We start from the raw sequence: 19,696 nt of genomic DNA on the forward strand, positions 1-19,696 counted from the left end.
ATAAATGCATGTTAGTAAGCGGATGACAGTGCTCAAGGGAAATGTAGGCCATCATGGAAGAAAACTACTACTAAAATCAACAGAACATAACTCCTTACTATGCCTTTCATTTTTGACAGCATACATATAGACCGGCAAAGATGTTGAGGGATCAAGAGCTGTGGCATGCAACAAAAGTCTCCAGCTGGAATCAAAGTGATGATATTGCAGTGATATGATGTACATTGCATCCGTGGCTTTCTTCAAAGAGAAGTGTGACGGAGTGGCATCGTCATTAGCAGCGGGCAGCGCGCACACACACGCGCATGCGCGCACCAAACTTTTCCCATTCAGCACTTCATTCCGGTTCACACGCCACCATCCTTTTCCCCTATCCGTTCAGAGTGTCTAAGGGTGCATACTTGGAAGCTCTATCATTGTTTAAAACATACATTGGCTGTTTCCGAAATCGCCTACTATACTAGCAGTACGTACTGATATGTCCAAACTTCAGTATGTAGTAAGTAGTATGTGAACAAGAGCAAAATCTGCAGTAAGCCAAAACTCCCCAGATGTCTACTGATTCGGGAAAATATCTCAGTATGCATCGGACCAGTCTTCCTCGCGTACTGTTTCCCATAATGCACAGCGCTCGTTCTGCTTTTTCTTTTTCCTCATTTTTTGACGGGGGGAAATCTGTTTTTGGGTGCTGTGAAAGTTATCAAATTACATATAAACCACTTCCTAACTTTTTAAATCATAAATGGATGCTAAATAAGCTTTTTATTTTTACGGCTTCGCCGTTGTTTACTTCCGCTTTCCGAAACCGGAAATCCAGCGAAGTCTGGCTCAGCATGCTGCATGACAGATCGGACAGAACAGTCATACTACATACTAAATTCAAATGCAGTATGTAGTAGGCAATACCTACTGCCTACTACATTAGTAAGTAGTATGTAGCAGGCCGTTTCGGAAACAGCCACTGTCTTTGTATTGGGTTGCTGCACTTACCGGCTCGAACTCAACCAGGTCGTGTCCGGACTGCGCAAACCGAGCACATCTGGTGCGTACCCTATGTGGATGTATGGCGGCCAAAAGTGGCCACGTGACCATGTGACCATGTTTAATTATTAATAATGTGTTTGAATTAGGTAAGGAAAATGCCTGTGGAAAGGTTTGTGTTATTCTTTGGATTATATGTAAGGTTAATCGCCTTGAAATTACCTTAATGTTGGGTTATAATTGTTTGGGAAAAAAATGTGTGATTTCGAACGCCCAGTGGGAGGGGCTACACACTTTAAAAGAAGGCCAGTTTTGGCTTTCTTGGCAGTGGAGCCATGCTACTGAGCAGGTAATATCGCTGTGTGTTTTGTTTGATGAACAACCGCTGTTTTCGTTTTTTTGTCTAGAGAGTAACTGTAGTACTCAGACGAGACTGACGAGAACAATTGTAAAGTATCTTCGTTTTTTCACTTTTGTAAATATTTTCTTCCATTGCACTGGGGAGGCCGGCAGCCAATAAAACTATCAAAATTAAGTCTTCTGACTACGCCTGGGTTTTTTCCCTCATTATTTTTTAGGCCGGAAGGAGAACCCCGCGACATATGGTGTCAGAAGTGGGATGGCTAGTTGGAAAAAGGTAGCCGTGCCCCAGCTCACAGGACTTCGGTCCCAAGCAGGAGAGCAGCCTCATGAATAGGAAGCTTTCAACGCCAAGCAGGCTTTCGAGGCAGTGGCCACATCTTCAGAGGAGCACACAGTAAGGTATAGCGAGGTGTTTTTACTCTTTTTTATTTTTACCCAAACTTTAGGAACCAGAATCAAACAGCATCCACAGTGCAAGGTGTACTGTCAAGCCCATACAGCTCCTGCTGTTGAGTAAAGGGGATGGGCTGTCATTCTGGGGATGATGTTAACATTGTGTACATTCAAAACTCTGCATCAGAGTAGCCTTTGTATTACTGCTGTGCATTCTTGCTCCCAAGGCTGCTGCCAGACTCACTGTACACTTCCTTTGTGATTTATTGCTTTCTAAGGGTCCTAATATCTCTCTGTTCAGGTTTTGATGGGAGTGATAAAACCAGGCAGTAAAGTAATGTCAGCTCTCTATAACCACAGCTGCTGTTACTCACAGGAGGGCCGCTTTGATGTTGTTCAGACGCTCGAAGAGTGTCTCTGGGATCACATTCATGAGTGACGGGGCAGATAAAAGAAATACGAACAGTACACAGTCACTAACAGACGTCACTACATGTCCGTCAGGCACAATCAGCATTGTGAACACACGTACATTATCATTAAATCATTGGGCAGACACTCAGTGAATATGTGGTGGTGGTAATACATGTGATGCAAGTACATGTAAAATGCTAAATGGATACATGAGAGACTTAATATATAGACTATAATGATGTCTGCCTATTATCAGTCTGACTCAATCACGTAGTTCGGGAGCACTTTTTAATACAATGAGCCTTTTTACTATACTACACTATAGAAGTACCTTGTTTAGAAGTTCCTTGCACAGCCTGTAGGTGCAGAGAAGGTAGTGCTGCTAGTCAAAACAAAAAGATGATCTAAGACTTAAATGTCACATCTGATTTGCCAAGGACCTGGAACAAACTCTTGATTGGCTCCAGGCAAGGTGGTTTCAGATGAAATATCAGATAACAACTTTGGAGCTGGGGGTAAACAAGATAAATCCACTGTGGAACCTATAAACATTACACAACTCTTGTAGAACAGGGCAGCTCCCAGAGTGCGTAACCGCTTGAATGTCAGGCAAGCTGGTGCTGGGAAAAAGAAAGAGAGTGAGGACAGAGGGAGACAGAGACAGAGAGGGAGAAGGTTGTGGGTGAAATGCGGGTGACTCTGCCTGACCTGCCTCAGGGTCAGATGTAAAAAGGTTTCTGAACTGAGTGCTGTGCAGTCTCCCATGGCCTGGTGTTCTCAAGGACGGCTGATATTTAACCCATGAGGCTGCCTCTCAGGTCAGCAGAGACTCCTGGAGCCCTGCTGCTCTAATTTCAGTGCATTTAAAGAGATTGTACTTCATTTCATTTTGTAGATATTTCTTTATGACAGTGGATAACATTGTGCTGTCTGTTAATCTGTTATGCCAGTTTAGCTTGTGATACAGTTGCTTGTGTCCGACAGGGGGATGATCTGTGCTTTGGTTTCATCTGATTTGATAAGATGTCAGGTTATACATAAAATGAAGACTTAAAGGATTGGTTTAAAGAAAAAAAGAAGGGAATCATGTTTGGATGCACATCTAAACATTTTTATTTTATTTTACTCTTTATGTGTGTGTCAAGCTGTGGAAGTGACTTTCCCCCAACCTGTTCCCTGTTACAGAACAAAATAAAGGTACTTTATTCTCTTCTTTTGTATGGCTGAGAAAAGGTACTAATGGCTTAATCTTTTAAGTGTGAATAATCATTCCATGGTTTGGAGCAAAAACCTCCATGAGCTTTTTTTTTAACGGCTTCAGATAACTGACAACACTCTGAAAATATCTGTAGTTTTTATCCTTTTTCTAAGATCTTTGGTACGGTATTCATGCTGTGATCCTTCTTTTACATATACCACTTGTAATGCCTATACATACATACGGTATGTGATAAAAACCCCTTTAACTCCTCATATATCTGGAGCATTTTAACTGGCAATTACCTCAGTGAACACTGGATGGCATTGTTGCTGTTCAAGAACCCTGCTATTTGCAGCACTACCTCATTTGTCCTAACTAGTCTGGCAGAGAGTGTGCTGCTGTGCTGCATTACAATGGATTGTTATTTGATTTACATATCCACATTTACATATTTCAAGCATTTATGTCTTGATTCCAAAATGTCATTCCAATCAGAGTGAGACTGATATATAACAGAGAGGATAAGGTTCAGGAAAAGACATTTCCAGTCAGTCAGATCTCAACCAACACATGTCACTTGCATTAATGACTAAGAGGAGCTGTGTAGATAAGAGTTAACCTATGTAAAGCAGCACTCTGGCTGAGCTGCGTGTCTCATGTCAGACCCTGAGATGTAACAATATGCCTTTGTAAGTTTTTGGCTTTTGTTTGGCTGTCTGCCACTTTAGTCTTACATCAAGCCAAGTTAAATTTCTCAATTGATTTTTTTCAGAGTCAAAGACTTCTATTATTTGAAAGAAAAGAATAAAAAAGAAAACTATTTTTTACATTATTTGTCCTTTTGAATAATCTGTTAGGAGTTAACAGTTCTGTTTGCTCCCTGATCTTGCGAGAACCCTCACTGACCAGAAGCATAACAGGGAATTGCAAACAAACAGGATTTTCCAGTCTGGCTGGTGCACACCCAGGTCACCTGTATTTTGTCCCAGACACCGGACACCACAGGTCACTGACTCACTGAAGACTACCTCTGTTGCTGTCAATAAGAGGCAGGTGAAGAACACTTCTGCCTGTTGTTCATTAAAGTCAAGATCAGGTACACAAGTTCTATCTCTGGAGATTAAAGTAAAAGATGACCACAGGTGTGAGTCTATGGATCAGTTATACAGCATATTCTCAGGATTTTAGTTCATACTGCTGATACTTACTCAGGTTAAAACTTTACACTTGGTTTAAAGTCATTGGCCCAATCTCAATGCCCACCCTCAATCACTCACTGACTTTGAGGCTGCCCCACTGTCAAATCATCAAGTGTGTGAGGGATCTCTCACTGACTTGTTGAGCCCTTTATGCCACCTTTCCATGAGTGGGCATTTTTTGCAGACTTAGTAAGGGAATTATCCAGAGTTCATAGCATTGTGGCGTGAGACACAGGTTTCCCAGGGGCAGCCTGCGAGCATGGAAAGGGAAACAAACGCCGTAACATGAAATTTAAAAAAGTGTGACAGTAAAAAAGAAGCATGAAAGTTGCAACGAAATTTACAGGCAAAAAAGTTTGCCATAAGTATAAATATAGAAAACAACATTAATCAATTATATTCACACATATGTGTATACAGTATAATTAATATATTTATAGTTATATAGCCTATTTATAGATTTCAAATTGTGTGGTTAAGCAGTCTGTATGGTAAGAGCCTGGATCACATGGCAGTCAGTCAGTCCCTTAAGCGCCTTGAATTTGTACACAGTAAAAATTGTGCAATAAAAATTCCTAATATTGCTACGGTGAGATTCATAACGTCATGCAGGTCACATGCAAAGTCTCAAAGTGCTGTCTCATTCCAAGTTCTACGGTTCTGAGCCCTTACAGCCTCCTGCCCTCAATCACTTTACAGCTGATCTCAATTAAGTCAAGAAGGGCTCAGGGCTTAGGGAGGACATTAAGATTGGGCCATCCATCCATTTTGGTGAACATATTTTTTAAAAGCAAGGCTACAAGGATTTCCAATATTACCATACCATATTGAAGTCACCAAACCTCTAGCACAAGTCAAAGCCTAAGTCTTCAGTGTTCACGTCCAGCTCGAGTTACTGAGGAAGAATCTGAGTTGAGTTCCCATCACCTGAGTCCAAGTCTGAGTCTGAGATGACAGCCAATTTTCTGCATCCAAGTCCAAGTCCAATCCCCACTTCTTGAGGGCAGCTGCTTTACTTCAAACTATTCTGTGTATTAACCTTGACTGACTGCGTGGGACCTTTTTGGGTGTGTAGAAAACATGTTTCAGTTATTTACATTTGTTTTTTAACAGATCCATCTGGTGTGTCTGAAGACTTTAATGATCAATGAATGCACAGGACTGTACATCTTCCCACAGCACCTCTCTTAATGGGGAGATGCACTGATCTGCTATGCTGGGATCACTGCAGGTGACTAATGACCTACAACATACCTACATACCCTTTCTTAATATGCATTTGAGGTTGAGTCACTTTATTTGCTAACATCAGTGTTAGCGTACTATCAGTACTATAATCAACAGTCTAAGTAAACTCACTGCATCCTGCTCATATGTCTGTTTGAGTTTAAGCTTGTACATGTGTACTCTTCAATGGTTCCTTCACATATCAAACATGTTGTAGTACTCTTGTTTGCATTGGCTGTGAAATCTTTGGAAGCAAAACTCAGAGTTCATAGCACGTTAGGCATTCTGCCAGGAGCTGTTGCTGAACAAGACAGCAAGTATACAGTTGAACAAACTTGACAACCCACGCCGAATCTGAATTGATCAAGGCCTTAAATATAAAAAAAAAACTAATAAAGCAGTACCTACAAACACAACAGTATTTATCAATAAATAAGTCCTCCTTTACATCTTTGAGTCTGAATGCAGTCAATGCATCTAACATTGAGTCTAACTCAGTGTCATAAGTGCTCAGGTACAGTCAGGTCACAAATCCTGAAAATAAGGACTTGAAACACACTCAGGGTTCGAGTCCTGGACTTATACACTAAACCTTACACTGGAATTCTTGTCCAAATTACAAAGCATCTCTAGGAATTTATTTCCTGAAGTACAGGATTTCAAAACTACCATCCTATTTTAGATTCAATTATTTTTTTTGCAGTCTTTTCACCATGAAAGAACATTTTGATCAAAGCTTGTTGTTCAAAGTTTTACTTGAATCCGTGCTTCTGTGAAATGGAATAAAGGAATAATATTTTCTCCACTGAACATGATCATACTTTGAAATGCAAATTCAACTAATGAGTAATTATTAAAACAGCTCTTCTTTTTTTCATGTGGTCCAGAAAATGAAATGCAAAGTAAAGGCTCAAAATCTTGTGGAAAAACAACCTGTCTCCACTTTGTGAAGTGTATCGTGAGCTAAAAGCAGAAGAGAGAGGAAAAAAAAGTCTTAAAGTGCACATACTGTATAAAAAATAAATGATTGTCAACTTGAGCTTCTGTGGCAGAAAAAAAAAAATGAAAGAGTCTTTTAAAAAAAAGGAAAAGGTGAAATATCAGTGTTGCTGATCTGGCATTGGCAGAGGCAGTGCTCTCGCCTTGTTTGTGACCTCTGTCAGATGACAGTGAAGGTCTCCAATAAGCAGCAATGTTGGTGAGTAGCACTCAGTGAACTGTCTCTTCCAATAGTGGTCCCCCCCTCATCCCCTTGAAAGAAACAAGTGCCTCAAATACCAATCCTGGCCTTTCCTCTTAATTGTTTTCCATGCTCTGGTGAATCTGTCTCCACCACTGCACTGTTCAACAGCAAAACCTGCAGTACCATAACCTTCACTTTAATGGTTCCTGAGTCCAATGTTACCCACTCCCATCAGGTAACAGATATTTTTGAAATACAACCATATTTGGAAAGACCATTGAGGTAAAAAAAAAAATAATAATACATATATTCTATAAGCAGCATCTCCATGGAGGGCAGCAGCAGCAGCACAGCTGTCGAAGTGGGTTCTTCTTCTTGTACCTGGCTGCCAGCTTGAACTTCTCATTAGATGCAGCCACATAATCCTGTGTCCTCTCTACATTGGTCTGGATGTGTTCAATGTAGGCTCCTTGTTCCTCCACCAGCATGAAAATGTCTGTGAACAGGTCTCTTAGCTCCTTTATGTTGTTCTCCAGGTTTAACAGCTCCTGTTAGCGAAGACAAGGAATGGGATTAGTATTGTACATATCAGGAAGAGAAGTCTGGGTGCGAGGGGGAAATCCAAAACATGGGATGTTATAATTGAACACATTCAGCTCTCTATACAACAGTTACTGAAATTATGCAAACATGTCTACATGGTTTTGATACAGTCATAAATTATTGTACATTTTTTCCACTTCCTTTTGTTTCCTTTACACACTTAAAATTCTTCAAGAAAAAGTTAAATTACAACTTCTGGCAATTTATGATTAATGTACTGATCATATCAATGCACCCACTAATTTATGTATGTCACCACAATATTGGGATTATCTGTTGTGTGTTATATGTCTGTTAGTATGTTGTTGTTGTATCTTGTCTGTTGCCACTTTATTTGTGGTTAATTGGGGCCCCCTATTAAAAGCTTTAAATAGCTTCCTTGGGGTCACCACTTTCTACACATCCAACCATTGTGAAATGTGAACTGAATATATATTGATGATGTGACATTGATTAAACATTATTTTATTGAGCCAGTAGCTGGCATATCTAACCAATCTGCACACACTTTACCTCATGCATAAGTCCAAAGCAAATGAAATAATGGAAATACACTGCAAATGAAAAATGTCACAAAGAGCCAAAAACATCAAACTCACAAACAAATAAAACATGCAAAAAGAAAATGCTGGAAATCAAGATAACAATTTAATGAAACATGAGATGGAATAACAAGGAAAGTGTCTGACGTGGGAATTTCAGGTAGGACGTTTAGTAAGCCACATTCTTCAACACAATGCACTACAATTAAAAGGACAAAATCAGGACAAAGTCCTTAAAAAAGTTTGCAAAAGTGTATTTGTAGAAGCTGCAAAATACAAAAAACAATAAACAGGTGCAGAGCTCAAAGCTCCAATACCTTCAAACACAACCTTTTCAGTCATGAGCTAATTTTGTCAAGGCCGTGGGTTAAATGAGTTGTTTGCTCTCATCCTCACCTTGTGTCGCTGTTCAATCTCAGACAGTTGTGAACGTGTGATTCTGGCATCATTCAGCAGGTTCTCATTGAAGACATCCCATTGTCCTGCAGCCACCATCCCATTCACCTCCTCCTCCGTCACATCCCTCCCAGATACCTCCAGCTGCCGGATAATGAAGTGCTTACAGCGCTCCTGCTTGCTCAGCAGACCCTCATTATACTGCAGCATTACCTGGACATTAGCACAGCGAAAAGAGGGAATAAAAAGTGAGAGGGGAGGGGAAAATTTAAGAAAAGGGAAGATATTGGAGTAGTTTCTCTTTTTGGCTGCAGGTGTTATTTGGGTGTGGGGCTTATCCAGCTATTAGAACAGATGATAATACAACACAATATATAATAAATGAACATTTGACTATGTAATTGGAGAGATGGTGAAGGGAACTAATCCAACTGTGTGTGTCTGAGTGTCTCAAGTCTGCTGGTCCTTGGACGGTGATCATTTTATTTGTACATTCATGTTTTATTTGTACTTTTGGTACTATGTGACGTGTTATCGTCCTAACTGCCTGCTGACCCTCATTGCTATATTCCAAGATACTGAAAACATACTTAAAAACATTTCTTCAGTTAAAAACGAATCATTTCTGAAACTTATGATAGCTAATGTTCCTGTTCTGTTTAAAGCCCTCAGTGGATATAATTTATTATGCTTGCAGAAAAACATATGAATTTGCAAGAAGATTAATAGAATCTTCTTCCCCACCTGCTGGAATTTGCGATAGAGTGCAGTATGCTGGGAGCACTGTATTCTTGTTGCAGCAGCAGTAGGTCCCTGCTGGTCTTCAGTCCTCTGGACTTGTTGTGAAAGAGCATCTAAACGTCGATGGAGGCTTTCAGCCTGGAGCTTAATGTCCCGAGTTATACTGCTCTCTTTCTTCATCACACTGAAGCGACGCATGGTTGCCACAAGGATCTTTTGCTGCTGGCCAAATTTAAGGACCTGTTTTCAATTAAGATTGGACAAAATTGCTTTTTAGTATTACTTTTAGACACAAATTGTTGATAATAAATTCACAAACTGAAGATGACAGTCTGACTTCCTTTTACTTTCAGATCTGAAGTTTTATTAATTTAAAAAATATTAAAAATAGGGATGAAAAGAAGAAGACATAATTGCAAACAATAATAATTCAGAGTTTTGGAGGTATTGAACAACTCCAAAAAACAGAAACAAACTGTAAACATGAACAGCATTGATGCATCTACCTCTGTTTCCAGCACTGTGATATCATCTCTGATTTTCTGAGCCTCAGACAGGAAATTATCAATGATCGGTTCCACCTCGAACACCACAGCCTGATGCATTATGGCTCCGGCCACCTCTGAGTCATCATAATCACCCTCCGTTGAAAAAGGGTTGGCATTCTCACTTCCTGCCTCTGAGAACTCCTGAGCTCTTTGCAGGAGTTCCTCCAAGCGGTCTCTCATCATAGAAGTGCCCTCTTCAAAACGTGCTCCTCAGGATACAAAGTTATCATACGGTTCTTATCAATGCTGATGAGAGGAACCTGAAAAATGAGAGCAAACATGAAACTTAGATTGTTGAAGATCAGCGATGAAATGAAGAAAGCAGAAAAATCAAAGGATATGAATCATTGCTGTAGGATGAAATGAAATATAAAACAATGCTAAACTAAAGGTAACTAGATGCTTAAAGTGAGACATATACTTACAGACTTCTAAAAAACAGACCCACTGATGCCCCTCTTTTGTTAGCACGAAGTTCACATTGATTATGATGATGACAATGTAATAAATCAATTGACTAATCCAACATGATGTTGGTAATTTACTCCTGAGCAACCATAATGATTTTTCCTATTTAATACTACTGAGCATTTGTGCTTAAAATATTACTAACCTCTGTTCAGTAAATCTAAGAGACACATAAGCACATCTTAACGTGAAGCAAACAGCATATAGACATGTCATGTTTAAACATGAGGTTTAAAACAACAGTGTGACATCCAACAAGTGACATCCTGATGGCTACATCCTCTTCTGATTCCAGGTTATTGTGAGAGGTTGTTTACGCAGCTCTGAATAACTTGATTTGCCAGGCCTAATGTCAATGATCTTCATCTGGGTCCTTTTGTATGTCTATATCTTGTGACTGGACTGGTGCTCTCTCTAAACTAAAGGGGGTTGTTGTCACGGCTGTGGCTGTGCCTTCTCTCCCCTGTTGTGTTAACCCTCCTCTCTGCCTTTGCCCCCTCCTTCCTGTGTGCTTGGTGAAGGTGTGGCTCAGGAACCACGCCTGCAAGCAATCTGAATCAGCAGCACTACAAATACCTGGTCCTCCTGCCACTTCAGTGCCAGATTGTTCCTTCGCCACGAGTGATTATATCATAAAGTATTTAGTCATCAAGTGTGTTTAAAGATCAGAGTTTTTTCCCCTCATGCCTAACGTGCTGTGTTTTTTCTCTCCGTGTGCAGCGATCCTCCTGCTACCTGTTTTTCACCAGGCATCTTGGAGCTGGCTTCCTGGTTATTTTTGTTTTGCTTCAGTTGTCTCCACAATAAATTGATTGTACTCTTCAATTTGTCTCCGTCTCAGCTCCTGGGTCCCTCTGTTGAGAGCACACCCTGACAGAACAATCCAGCCACATGGACCCTGCTGAGACTGAACGCCTCCGTCAAGCCCTCTTCGCTCAAGGAGCCATGGTTGGGCAACATGAACAAACCCTGAAGGAAGTTGTGGATGTTCTACAAGGGCTCTCTTCCAAGGTTTCCCAGCTTGGAGTCCACATGGACCAGGTGGCCAAACAGCTCACGGTTCTCTCTTCTGGACCAAGCCTCCCTGCTCCTCCTTTGTCTCCTCCACCAGTTCCACCTTTTTGTACTGCACCCTCACGTGAGCCATTCATTCCCATTCCTGCTAGATTTTAGCAGGTAACTGTGGTCAGTTTCTCCACCAGTGCTCTCTTGTCAGCAACCCCACACCTATCAGTCAGACCCTTCCAGAATAGCCTTTGTTATGAGTTTATTAGTTGATAGGGCAGCTCAGTGGGCAGCAGCCGTGTCACGCCAAGACTCCCCTGTTTGTCACTCTTACAGGCGGTTCTCTGCAGAAATGCTAAGGATTTTTGACCATCCAGTCAGAGGTAATGAGATCGGTAACAGGCTCCTCATACTTCGTCAGGGCTCAAAGTCAGTTGCAAATTACGCAATAGATTTCAGGATTTTAGCGGCAGAGTGGGTGGGATGACATTGCTTTGCAGGGGGTGTTCACTAAGGGTTTAGCTGACAATATCAAGGATGAGTTGGCAGCTTGAGATGAGACCACCTCTCTTGATGGTTTAATAGCACTAGCCATTCATCTAGATAATCGACTAAGGGAGAGACAAGCTAGTTTCCCTCCAGTTGTTCCCCAGGCTCTTGCCAGAAACCCCAGCACCCACTTAGTCAGTCCTTCTCCCCCACCCCCCATCCCTGAAGAACCTTTGCAGCTTGGACAGATGGGGCTAACACCAGCAGAACGCCAAAGAAGATTCAGAGAGAGGCTCTGCATATACAGTACTGTGGACTCGCAGATCATGTGCGAGTAAATTGTCCTGAGCTGTTAAACACCCAGGCTCATCACTCTTCAGGGGGGCGCTGATGAGCCGCATTGCCACCTCTTCTTCCCCCTCTCGTTGTATCCATCTCCCGGGTTCTCTGCTATGGCCACAGCACAAGTCACCACTGCAGGTACTAATTGACTCAGGTGCTGATGACAACTTCATTGACTCTGACTTTGTACAGCTACAGGACATCCCTACTCTGACTCTTCCCTCTCCCAGAGAGGTTTTTGCACTTGACGGACGACTCCTTGCCACAATAACCCATTGTACTGCTCCCCTTAACCTACTTCTCTCAGGTAACCATAGGGAATCCATTTCTTTCTTTGTCATTCCCTCACCTCTGTCACCAGTAGTTCTCGGTCTTCCTTGGTTGAAACTTCACAACCCACACATTGATTGGACCACTTCCAAAATTATCAGCTGGAGCGTTTACTGCCATTCCCATTGCCTCCACTCAGCTGTGTCTCCTTCTGGTCCCATGACACCCCCTCAACCAGCACCTACAGACCTGACTTCTGTACCCATTGACTACCACCGCCTCCATTACGTTTTTAGTAAAGACCGTGCCCTTTCTCTGCCACCTCACAGACCCTACGATTGCCCCATTGACCTGCTCCCTGGAGCATCCCTGCCAACAAGTCGACTCTACAATCTGTCCCGACCTGAGCAGGACGCCATGAAGAAGTACATTAACGAGTCCCTGGCTGCTGGCCTGATTTGTCCCTCCTCTTCACCTGTAGGTGCAGGGTTTTTCTTTGTGGACAAAAAAGACTGCTCCCTCCGTCCCTGCATCGACTGCCGCGGTCTCAACCAGATTACTGTCAAGAACAAATACCCCCTACCTCTCATCGACTCAGCTTTTGGTCCCCTGCACAGTGCATCCGTGTTTACGAAGCTGGATCTCAGGAATGCCTACCACCTGGTGCGTATCGAAGAGGGGGATGAATGGAAGACTGCCTTCAACACACCATAGGGCCACTTCGAGAACCTTGTCATGCCTTTTGGTCTTACCAATGCCCCTGCAGTTTTTCAAGCCTTTGTGAATGATGTGCTGAGGGACATGCTCAACCACTTTGTGTTTGTATATCTGGATGACATTTTGATTTTTTTCTAGGAACCTGGAGGAGCATGTCCAGCATCTTCAGTTGGTACTGCAACGTTTGCTGGAGAATAGACTGTATGTAAAGGCTGAAAAATGTGCATTCCATGCTCACTCAGTCAGTTTCTTGGGTTTCATCATTGAGCAGGGGCAGACAAAGACAGACCCATCGAAGGTGCAGGCAGTGACAGAGTGGCCTGTCCCAGCCAATTGCAAACAGCTTCAACGGTTCCTTGGTTTTGCAAACTTTTACTGGAGATTCATCAGGAACTACAGCCGTGTGGCGTCTCCCCTCACCCGACTCACCTCTACCAAGCTGCCTTTCACATGGTCTCCTGAGGCTGATTCTGCCTTCTCCAGGCTTAAGGAGTTATTCTCTACAGCCCCTGTTCTCTCTCATCCAGATCCAGACCTCCAGTTCGTGTTGGAGGTCGACGCTTCTGATACTGGGGTCAGAGCAGTCCTTTCTCAGCGCTCCCCCATGGATCAAAAAGTGCACCCCTGTGCGTTATTCTCTCGTCGCCTCACCCCAGCGGAAAAGAACTATGATGTGGGTAACAGGGAGCTGTTGACCATTGTGTTGGCCCTGCAGGAATGGAGATTTAACTTTACTATTTCTCATCTACCAGGTTCCAGAAACGTGAAACCAGATGCCCTTTCCCGGCAATTCACCCCCACTGAAGAAGAAGAAGCCCCAGCTGAAACGATCATCCCCCCCGCCTGTGTGATTGGCGCAGCCAGGTGGGATGTGGAGAATATGGTCCAGGAGGCCCTAAGCTCTGACCCAGCCCCAGGTAACTGCCCTCCTGAACGTTTGTTCGTGCATGATCATCTCTGCTCTCAGGTTCTTCAGTGGACCCATGGGTCAAAAATCGCCTGTCATCCTGGTTTCAACCAGACTCTGGCTCTGGTCAGGCAACACTTCTGGTGGCCCACAGTGTATACTGACACAAAGGTGTTCATCTCTGCCTGCTCTGTCTGTGCACGCAGCAAGTCCTCACACCGTGCACCCTCTGGCCTATTGCACCCTCTGCCTGTGCCTCATCGCCCCTGGTCCCATGTTGCCTTGGACTTTGTCACTGGACTTCCCCCCTCGGAAGGTAACACCACTATACTCACTGCCATTGATCGTTTTTGCAAGACTGTACACTTTGTTCCTCTGCCTAAGCTTCCGTCAGCCTTGGAGACAGCTAACCTACTGGTCACTCATGTGTTTCGTGTCCATGGCATCCCTGTTGACATTGTGTCTGACAGGGGTCCCCAATTCACCTCTTGGGTGTGGAAGTCATTCTGCCAGGCACTGGGTGCATCAGTGAGCCTCACCTCAGGCTACCACCCTCAGTCTAACGGGCAGACAGAGCGGGCCAACCAGGACCTGGAGTCAGCCCTTCGCTGTATGGTCACCAGACATCCGGATTCCTGGTCGACTCATCTCCCCTAGATTGAATATGCGCACAACTCACTTGTCAGCTCTGCGACAGGTATGTCCCCCTTTATGGCAGCTAATGGTTTCCAGCCTCCCTTGTTCCCTGCCCAGGAGTCGGACGTTCCAGTACCTTCGGTACAGGAGCACCTGCGAAGATGCAGACAAGTGTGGCGGTTGGCGAGACAAGCCCTTACCCGGACTGCAGCCCGGAACCGACGTTCCGACGGTCCCGCAAACTGGCACCCAGGTACATTGGCCCTTATGAGGTGGACAAGGTTGTTAACCCTGCTGCTGTTCGTCTCCGTCTCCCCCCTGCTCTCAAGGTGCACCCTGTCTTCCATGTGTCCCTTCTCAAGCCCCTGTCCGCCAGTCCTCTCAGCCCGCCGGCTGAGCCCCCTCCTCCCCCCAGGCTTATCGATGACCATCCTGTCAATACTGTCAGCCGCCTGCTGGATGTGCGCAGGCGGGGCCGGGGTTACCAGTATATGGTTGACTGGGAGGGCTACGGGCCGGAGGAGCGGTCCTGGATTTCTCGTTCCCTTATTCTGGATGGCCGGCTGCTCTCTGACTTTTATAGGGACTTTCCTGGCAAGCCTGGTAGGGCTCCGGGTGGAGCCCGTTATGGGGGGGGGTACTGTCACGGCTGTGGCTGTGCCTTCTCTCCCCTGTTGTGTTAACCCTCCTCTCTGCCTTTGCCCCCTCCTTCCTGTGTGCTTGGTGAAGGTGTGGCTCAGGAACCACGCCTGCGAGCAATCTGAATCAGCAGCACTACAAATACCTGGTCCTCCTGCCACTTCAGTGCCAGATTGTTCCTTCACCACGGGTGATTATATCATAAAGTATTTAGTCATCAAGTGTGTTTAAAGATCAGAGTTTTTTCCCCTCATGCCTAACGTGCTGTGTTTTTTCTCTCCGTGTGCAGCGATCCTCCTGCTACCTGTTTTTCACCAGGCATCTTGGAGCCGGCTTCCTGGTTATTTTTGTTTTGCTTCAGTTGTCTCCACAATAAATTGATTGTATTCATTAGTGTGTGGGTTTACTCACAAATTGTGTCTTAAGGTCCTGTATTGGAAGGATTATCATTTTTTTCATTCATCCATTCAATCTTTCTCATTTAAATATACACACATCAGGCCTGACAAATAATTTGATATATGGGTTTTGCACATTACTTTGCAAAAACTGGGTCAGTAGAGCCCTAACTTTTCAAAAACTGAAGAAATGTATCCCCTTCACTAGATTCAGTATACATGGATGGAAATTAGGGAAATATTTCATGGTAAGACCAACAAAAAAGTCACTAATAGTTAAGGTGAAATCCCAAAAGGAAGTTCAGAAATTCAAGTTGAATGCCTGATTTGGGCAGTTAACAGTTTGTAAATTCAAACAAGGTTCTCCGAGGGGTGTCGTACAATCATTTTTGATGTTGGTCAGTGTTTTTGCCAATGTGTCTGTATGTTAAGTTGGTAGCCGGGTCATAATTCAGGAGAATGGATGGGTAGTAGGAGGTTATGGGAAATAAAATCCCAACAGGGTTAGACAAGACCTCTTTCATTGGGGTCTTGTCTCTGTCGGGATTCTATTTCCCATGACCAGCTGTTAACCAAACATTATCCCTTAACACATCATGTTTACCGCTTTTTTCTCAATAATCAATGTCCTTAATCATATTGGAATGGATATCTGGTTCCGAAGTGTATTTCATTGCAGGGAAGATTAAACTTTTCAAAAGTCTTTATCATCCATTTTAATCATAGAATAAGATTTGAATGTAAAAAAGCAGTGTGTTAGAAGGGATGGATCTTTCAACCTAGAATGTGTCATCTATGACTCATCAGAGAAAGTATAGACAGGTCTCTATATAAGAAGGCGACCGTCCAGACAACCTGATCATTTCTAACTTTCCATAAGTGACTACACTGTGAGAGAGCAAACTAACAGAGCTGCACAAAATGTTGTAGAAAACACATGCAAGGAACACCAATGGGAACAAGAGGACCTTTAGAGGAGGAACTGCACAGAGCTACACGATAAAGGCCAAAAACCAGAACAGGAGGACTTTTAAAGGTTCAAGAGGAACAGCTGTGTAGAACAGAATGATGGAAATGGACAAACTCCAACAAGATGTGCGCCAGCTCAATCAGATGCTGAGTAGAGGGAGGGATCACTGCGTCAGAGAGAGGAAGGAGAGGATGCTACTCAGTAAAGACTTGGATATCACTAAGAAACATCTGGGAAAAGAGAGAGCAATTAGAATGTCAACTGTGAGGATACTGGTTGAGTGATGTGGCGCAGACCACCATGGGACTTTTGGATATACCTAAGGAGGGTGCAAATAAAGAGGACGAACCAACAGATGTTCAGTTGGTGTTCGAGGGATTGGAACTGCTGTGCAACCTACAAAGCATTTTGTTTGGATGCACCATGCTGTTCAGAAATTTTGCATGATTTCCAAATAAATGTTATAATCTAGACAACACATAAATAACAATACATTTCTCAACAAAACTAGTATTAAATCTCACCAAGTACCAAACCATAAAACTTACTTCTACTAAGCCAATTGCCAGAGAGCCTGGATCTGCAATCACCGGTGACCCATTTGCAGCTCACATGAGTTCAGCAGACCAAGGAGGAGCCACTCTGTCATAACAGCCAATGACTGATTTTAAAACATCACTAGCTCCACAATCTGTAAACCAGGGAGGACTAAACAGACTGATTGTAAAGTATGATGTTAAAAAAATGGTTCTCTTATTCATTGTTGAGTCTGCAGCTGTCAGATAACTACTGAGAAAAATACAGGAGAGGCAAGAGGCATAGTAGATTAATAAGTGTATTGAAGTTGAAAGACATAATGCAAAAGTTACTTTATCATGTAACTATTTACTTTGTAATGCAAAAACTCAGATTCTTTATTCTTGTTCGAATTAAGCACAGGCTGCTATACTGAGCTTATGATTGTATCATGACACCCCTTTGACACAGGTAGCCCGAAGGTGATTTATATGGACTCATTCTTGTGGCTGGCGTCTTTACTATCCTTATTTGATGTTTGATCTTTAGCACTTTCCTTTGGTGGTGCTCTCAACAGGGCAGATATGTTTAAGATTGTCATTATTTGTGTGATTTAGATGCCATTAGTCAGCTGGAACTTAATCATCACTGGTAATGTGACCACCTCTCACATACACATAGGTCATCAGGTTTTCTTGTGTGAATATTACGTGGCCCCGCCACAATTTTCATGCCATAAACGCAACTAATTACTAATTACTAATAGGGTACAGTAAGTAAATTTTCAGTGAGTCAAATAAAATCAACAGACTTGTTATTTTCTCGGTATCAGAATTTCAATTTAAGCTGTGAATACAGCAGTAAATAAACTTTAACTTCTACAGGACTTGCAGGGTCGGTATTTTGCCTCTTTATGCAGCACAAAAAGGTCTGTAGTGTAATTTAAAGACACTGTCAATAAACAGCCCTTACATCCTGAAGACTAAATCTCTTCACAAAACACTACTTATGTAGGTCAACAAAAATACACGTGTTCTCTGGTGTGTCCAATGTGAGTCAAAGCCTGATCTGTGTTTGTTTACATAATCTTAACTTCATCTGTCCTGGTATGAGCATAACTGATGAGCCATATCTGCTCTCCTCTGAGCATTGAGATGTATTTTTAACTGTATGACAAACAACTCAAGATAAACATGTGGAAAGTTAATCTCTGACATCGGTCAGGGTGATTTAGGTTGCTTTATTTCTTATGAAAACTGAGTGGGTCTTCTGGTCAAAGAAGAGAAGGAAAACAGGCAGGGTTCTCATTTGTTCTACAACGGGGGAAATAAAATCTGATTGTCACAAGAGTAAAACTGAATATGTCAGACTCCGAATTTATCACATCGCTATTTCTAAGTATAGTATATTGTTTTGAAATAACATATCTTCTCAACTGCTGCCGAATATTTATCACACTTCCAGCCACTAAATCAAGGATGCTGATTTTTGCCAAAGCTGAAGTAAACAAGTGAGTTAGTTAGGATTAAAATCTGATTTCCGGAATGCCTTTCCAAGCAAACTACATTCAGCCACAAATTCCTCTACATGCAAAAGGACAGCCTAACACTAGGATTTAGGTTCTCCAGGCCCTAAACATAATCTTTTTCGAAGCACATGATTGTGTGAAGGGGAGGAACAGAGTGTTTAGCTGCTGAGAAATTAAGCATTTCAAATCACAGACTATCCCATTCCTCTTGAGAATTCAACCAGGAAGGACTCTTTTTGTGTTACTGCGTGTGTGTGACAGAAAGAAACTATTACAAAGTTCTCACAGCTTAAAAGAATGTCAGAGTATCTTTTGTTTTCTCCAGTGAACTTTCTCTCCCCTCCTTTGCTCTCGCTCCCTCCCTTCTTGTCGAACCAGAGGAGCTGATTAAAAAAGTTGCTTAAAGGATTTAGGGGCACATTCTTCTGTGTTTTGGAGAAAACTGGCACAAAGTGGAGCAGGGTTCATGGAGGAGTCTAGCTCTCAGTCTGTGATTAAACAGTTTGTTCTCTCAAACAAGGCAATATTTCTTTTATGTACAATATAGTCCTACAACTGTGTTTCTATGGGAAATATGGCGTTGTTGCTGCCCAATATCCCCATACAGGAGGGACAGTAGAAGTCCAATAATGTTGCACTGGCCTGGCTTCTGAACTCCTCCTTTACTCAATATAATAAACATCATAGAAACAGGCAACAGCTATGTAAATGTAGGACTTACTTTAACATACTTGCTCTAAAATCCCAGCATATCAAATACCTTCTGGAGGGTAGAAAAAATAAGTCTGAATGGATTATTTTACCTTAATGTTGTAAGCTGAGTATTTCCACTGTGAGTTGACCAGAACTGTAATCCAAGAGAAGCTCACAACATTTCTTGTTATCATTATGTCCTCTTCATTCGAGTTCAGCCATCAGCTGTGTATCTGAACACTTACACTCACAAGCAAGGAAAGTTTCAGTGAAGTTTCAGTGAAGTCCCATTCAGTCCGTTTCAAGCACCTCCCCTCCTTTTGAAGA

General features: G+C 42.7%; 1 protein-coding gene and 1 long non-coding RNA gene across 5 annotated transcripts; one reads left to right on the forward strand and one right to left on the reverse strand.

The window, feature by feature from the left end:
- Window positions 1-1,611: 1,611 nt before the first annotated feature.
- On the forward strand, window positions 1,612-5,919 carry LOC117819743. 2 transcript variants are annotated; one of them, XR_004632611.1, is made up of 2 exons: window positions 1,612-1,743; window positions 5,665-5,919. It is a non-coding gene; the product is annotated as an uncharacterized LOC117819743 (long non-coding RNA). The 2 variants fall into 2 exon arrangements; XR_004632612.1 differs by lacking the exon at window positions 5,665-5,919 and adding an exon at window positions 2,039-3,387.
- On the reverse strand, window positions 3,241-19,636 carry stx19 (syntaxin 19). Of its 3 annotated transcripts, none has more exons than XM_034693177.1 (5): window positions 19,480-19,636; window positions 9,750-10,051; window positions 9,247-9,483; window positions 8,503-8,715; window positions 3,241-7,509 (listed from the first exon to the last, which is right to left on the reverse strand). In XM_034693177.1, the coding sequence occupies exons 2-5, from the start codon at window positions 9,972-9,974 to the stop codon at window positions 7,273-7,275; spliced, it is 912 nt and encodes a 303-aa protein (XP_034549068.1). In that variant the 5' UTR covers window positions 9,975-10,051; window positions 19,480-19,636; the 3' UTR covers window positions 3,241-7,272. The 3 variants fall into 3 exon arrangements, with proteins under 3 accessions (XP_034549068.1, XP_034549067.1, XP_034549066.1); XM_034693176.1 differs by lacking the exon at window positions 19,480-19,636 and adding an exon at window positions 12,949-13,008 and having other exon boundaries at window positions 6,184-7,509; XM_034693175.1 differs by lacking the exon at window positions 19,480-19,636 and adding an exon at window positions 10,995-11,090 and having other exon boundaries at window positions 6,184-7,509.
- Between the last annotated feature and the right edge of the window lie 60 nt (window positions 19,637-19,696).

Source organism: Notolabrus celidotus, chromosome 10, assembly GCF_009762535.1.
Source record: "Notolabrus celidotus isolate fNotCel1 chromosome 10, fNotCel1.pri, whole genome shotgun sequence".
Lineage (NCBI taxonomy): Eukaryota > Metazoa > Chordata > Actinopteri > Labriformes > Labridae > Notolabrus > Notolabrus celidotus.

What these genes read in the sequence shown, in the direction of transcription:
- stx19 (XM_034693177.1), bottom strand. Translation starts at nt 9,974, where the DNA reads ATGATGAGAGACCGCTTGGAGGAACTCCTGCAAAGAGCTCAGGAGTTC. An exon ending in TCTATCGCAAATTCCAGCAG is followed by an intron (nt 8,716 to 9,246) that starts GTGGGGAAGAAG and finishes GCTAATGTCCAG; the next exon opens with GTAATGCTGCAGTATAATGA. An exon ending in AGATTGAACAGCGACACAAG is followed by an intron (nt 7,510 to 8,502) that starts GTGAGGATGAGA and finishes CTTCGCTAACAG; the next exon opens with GAGCTGTTAAACCTGGAGAA.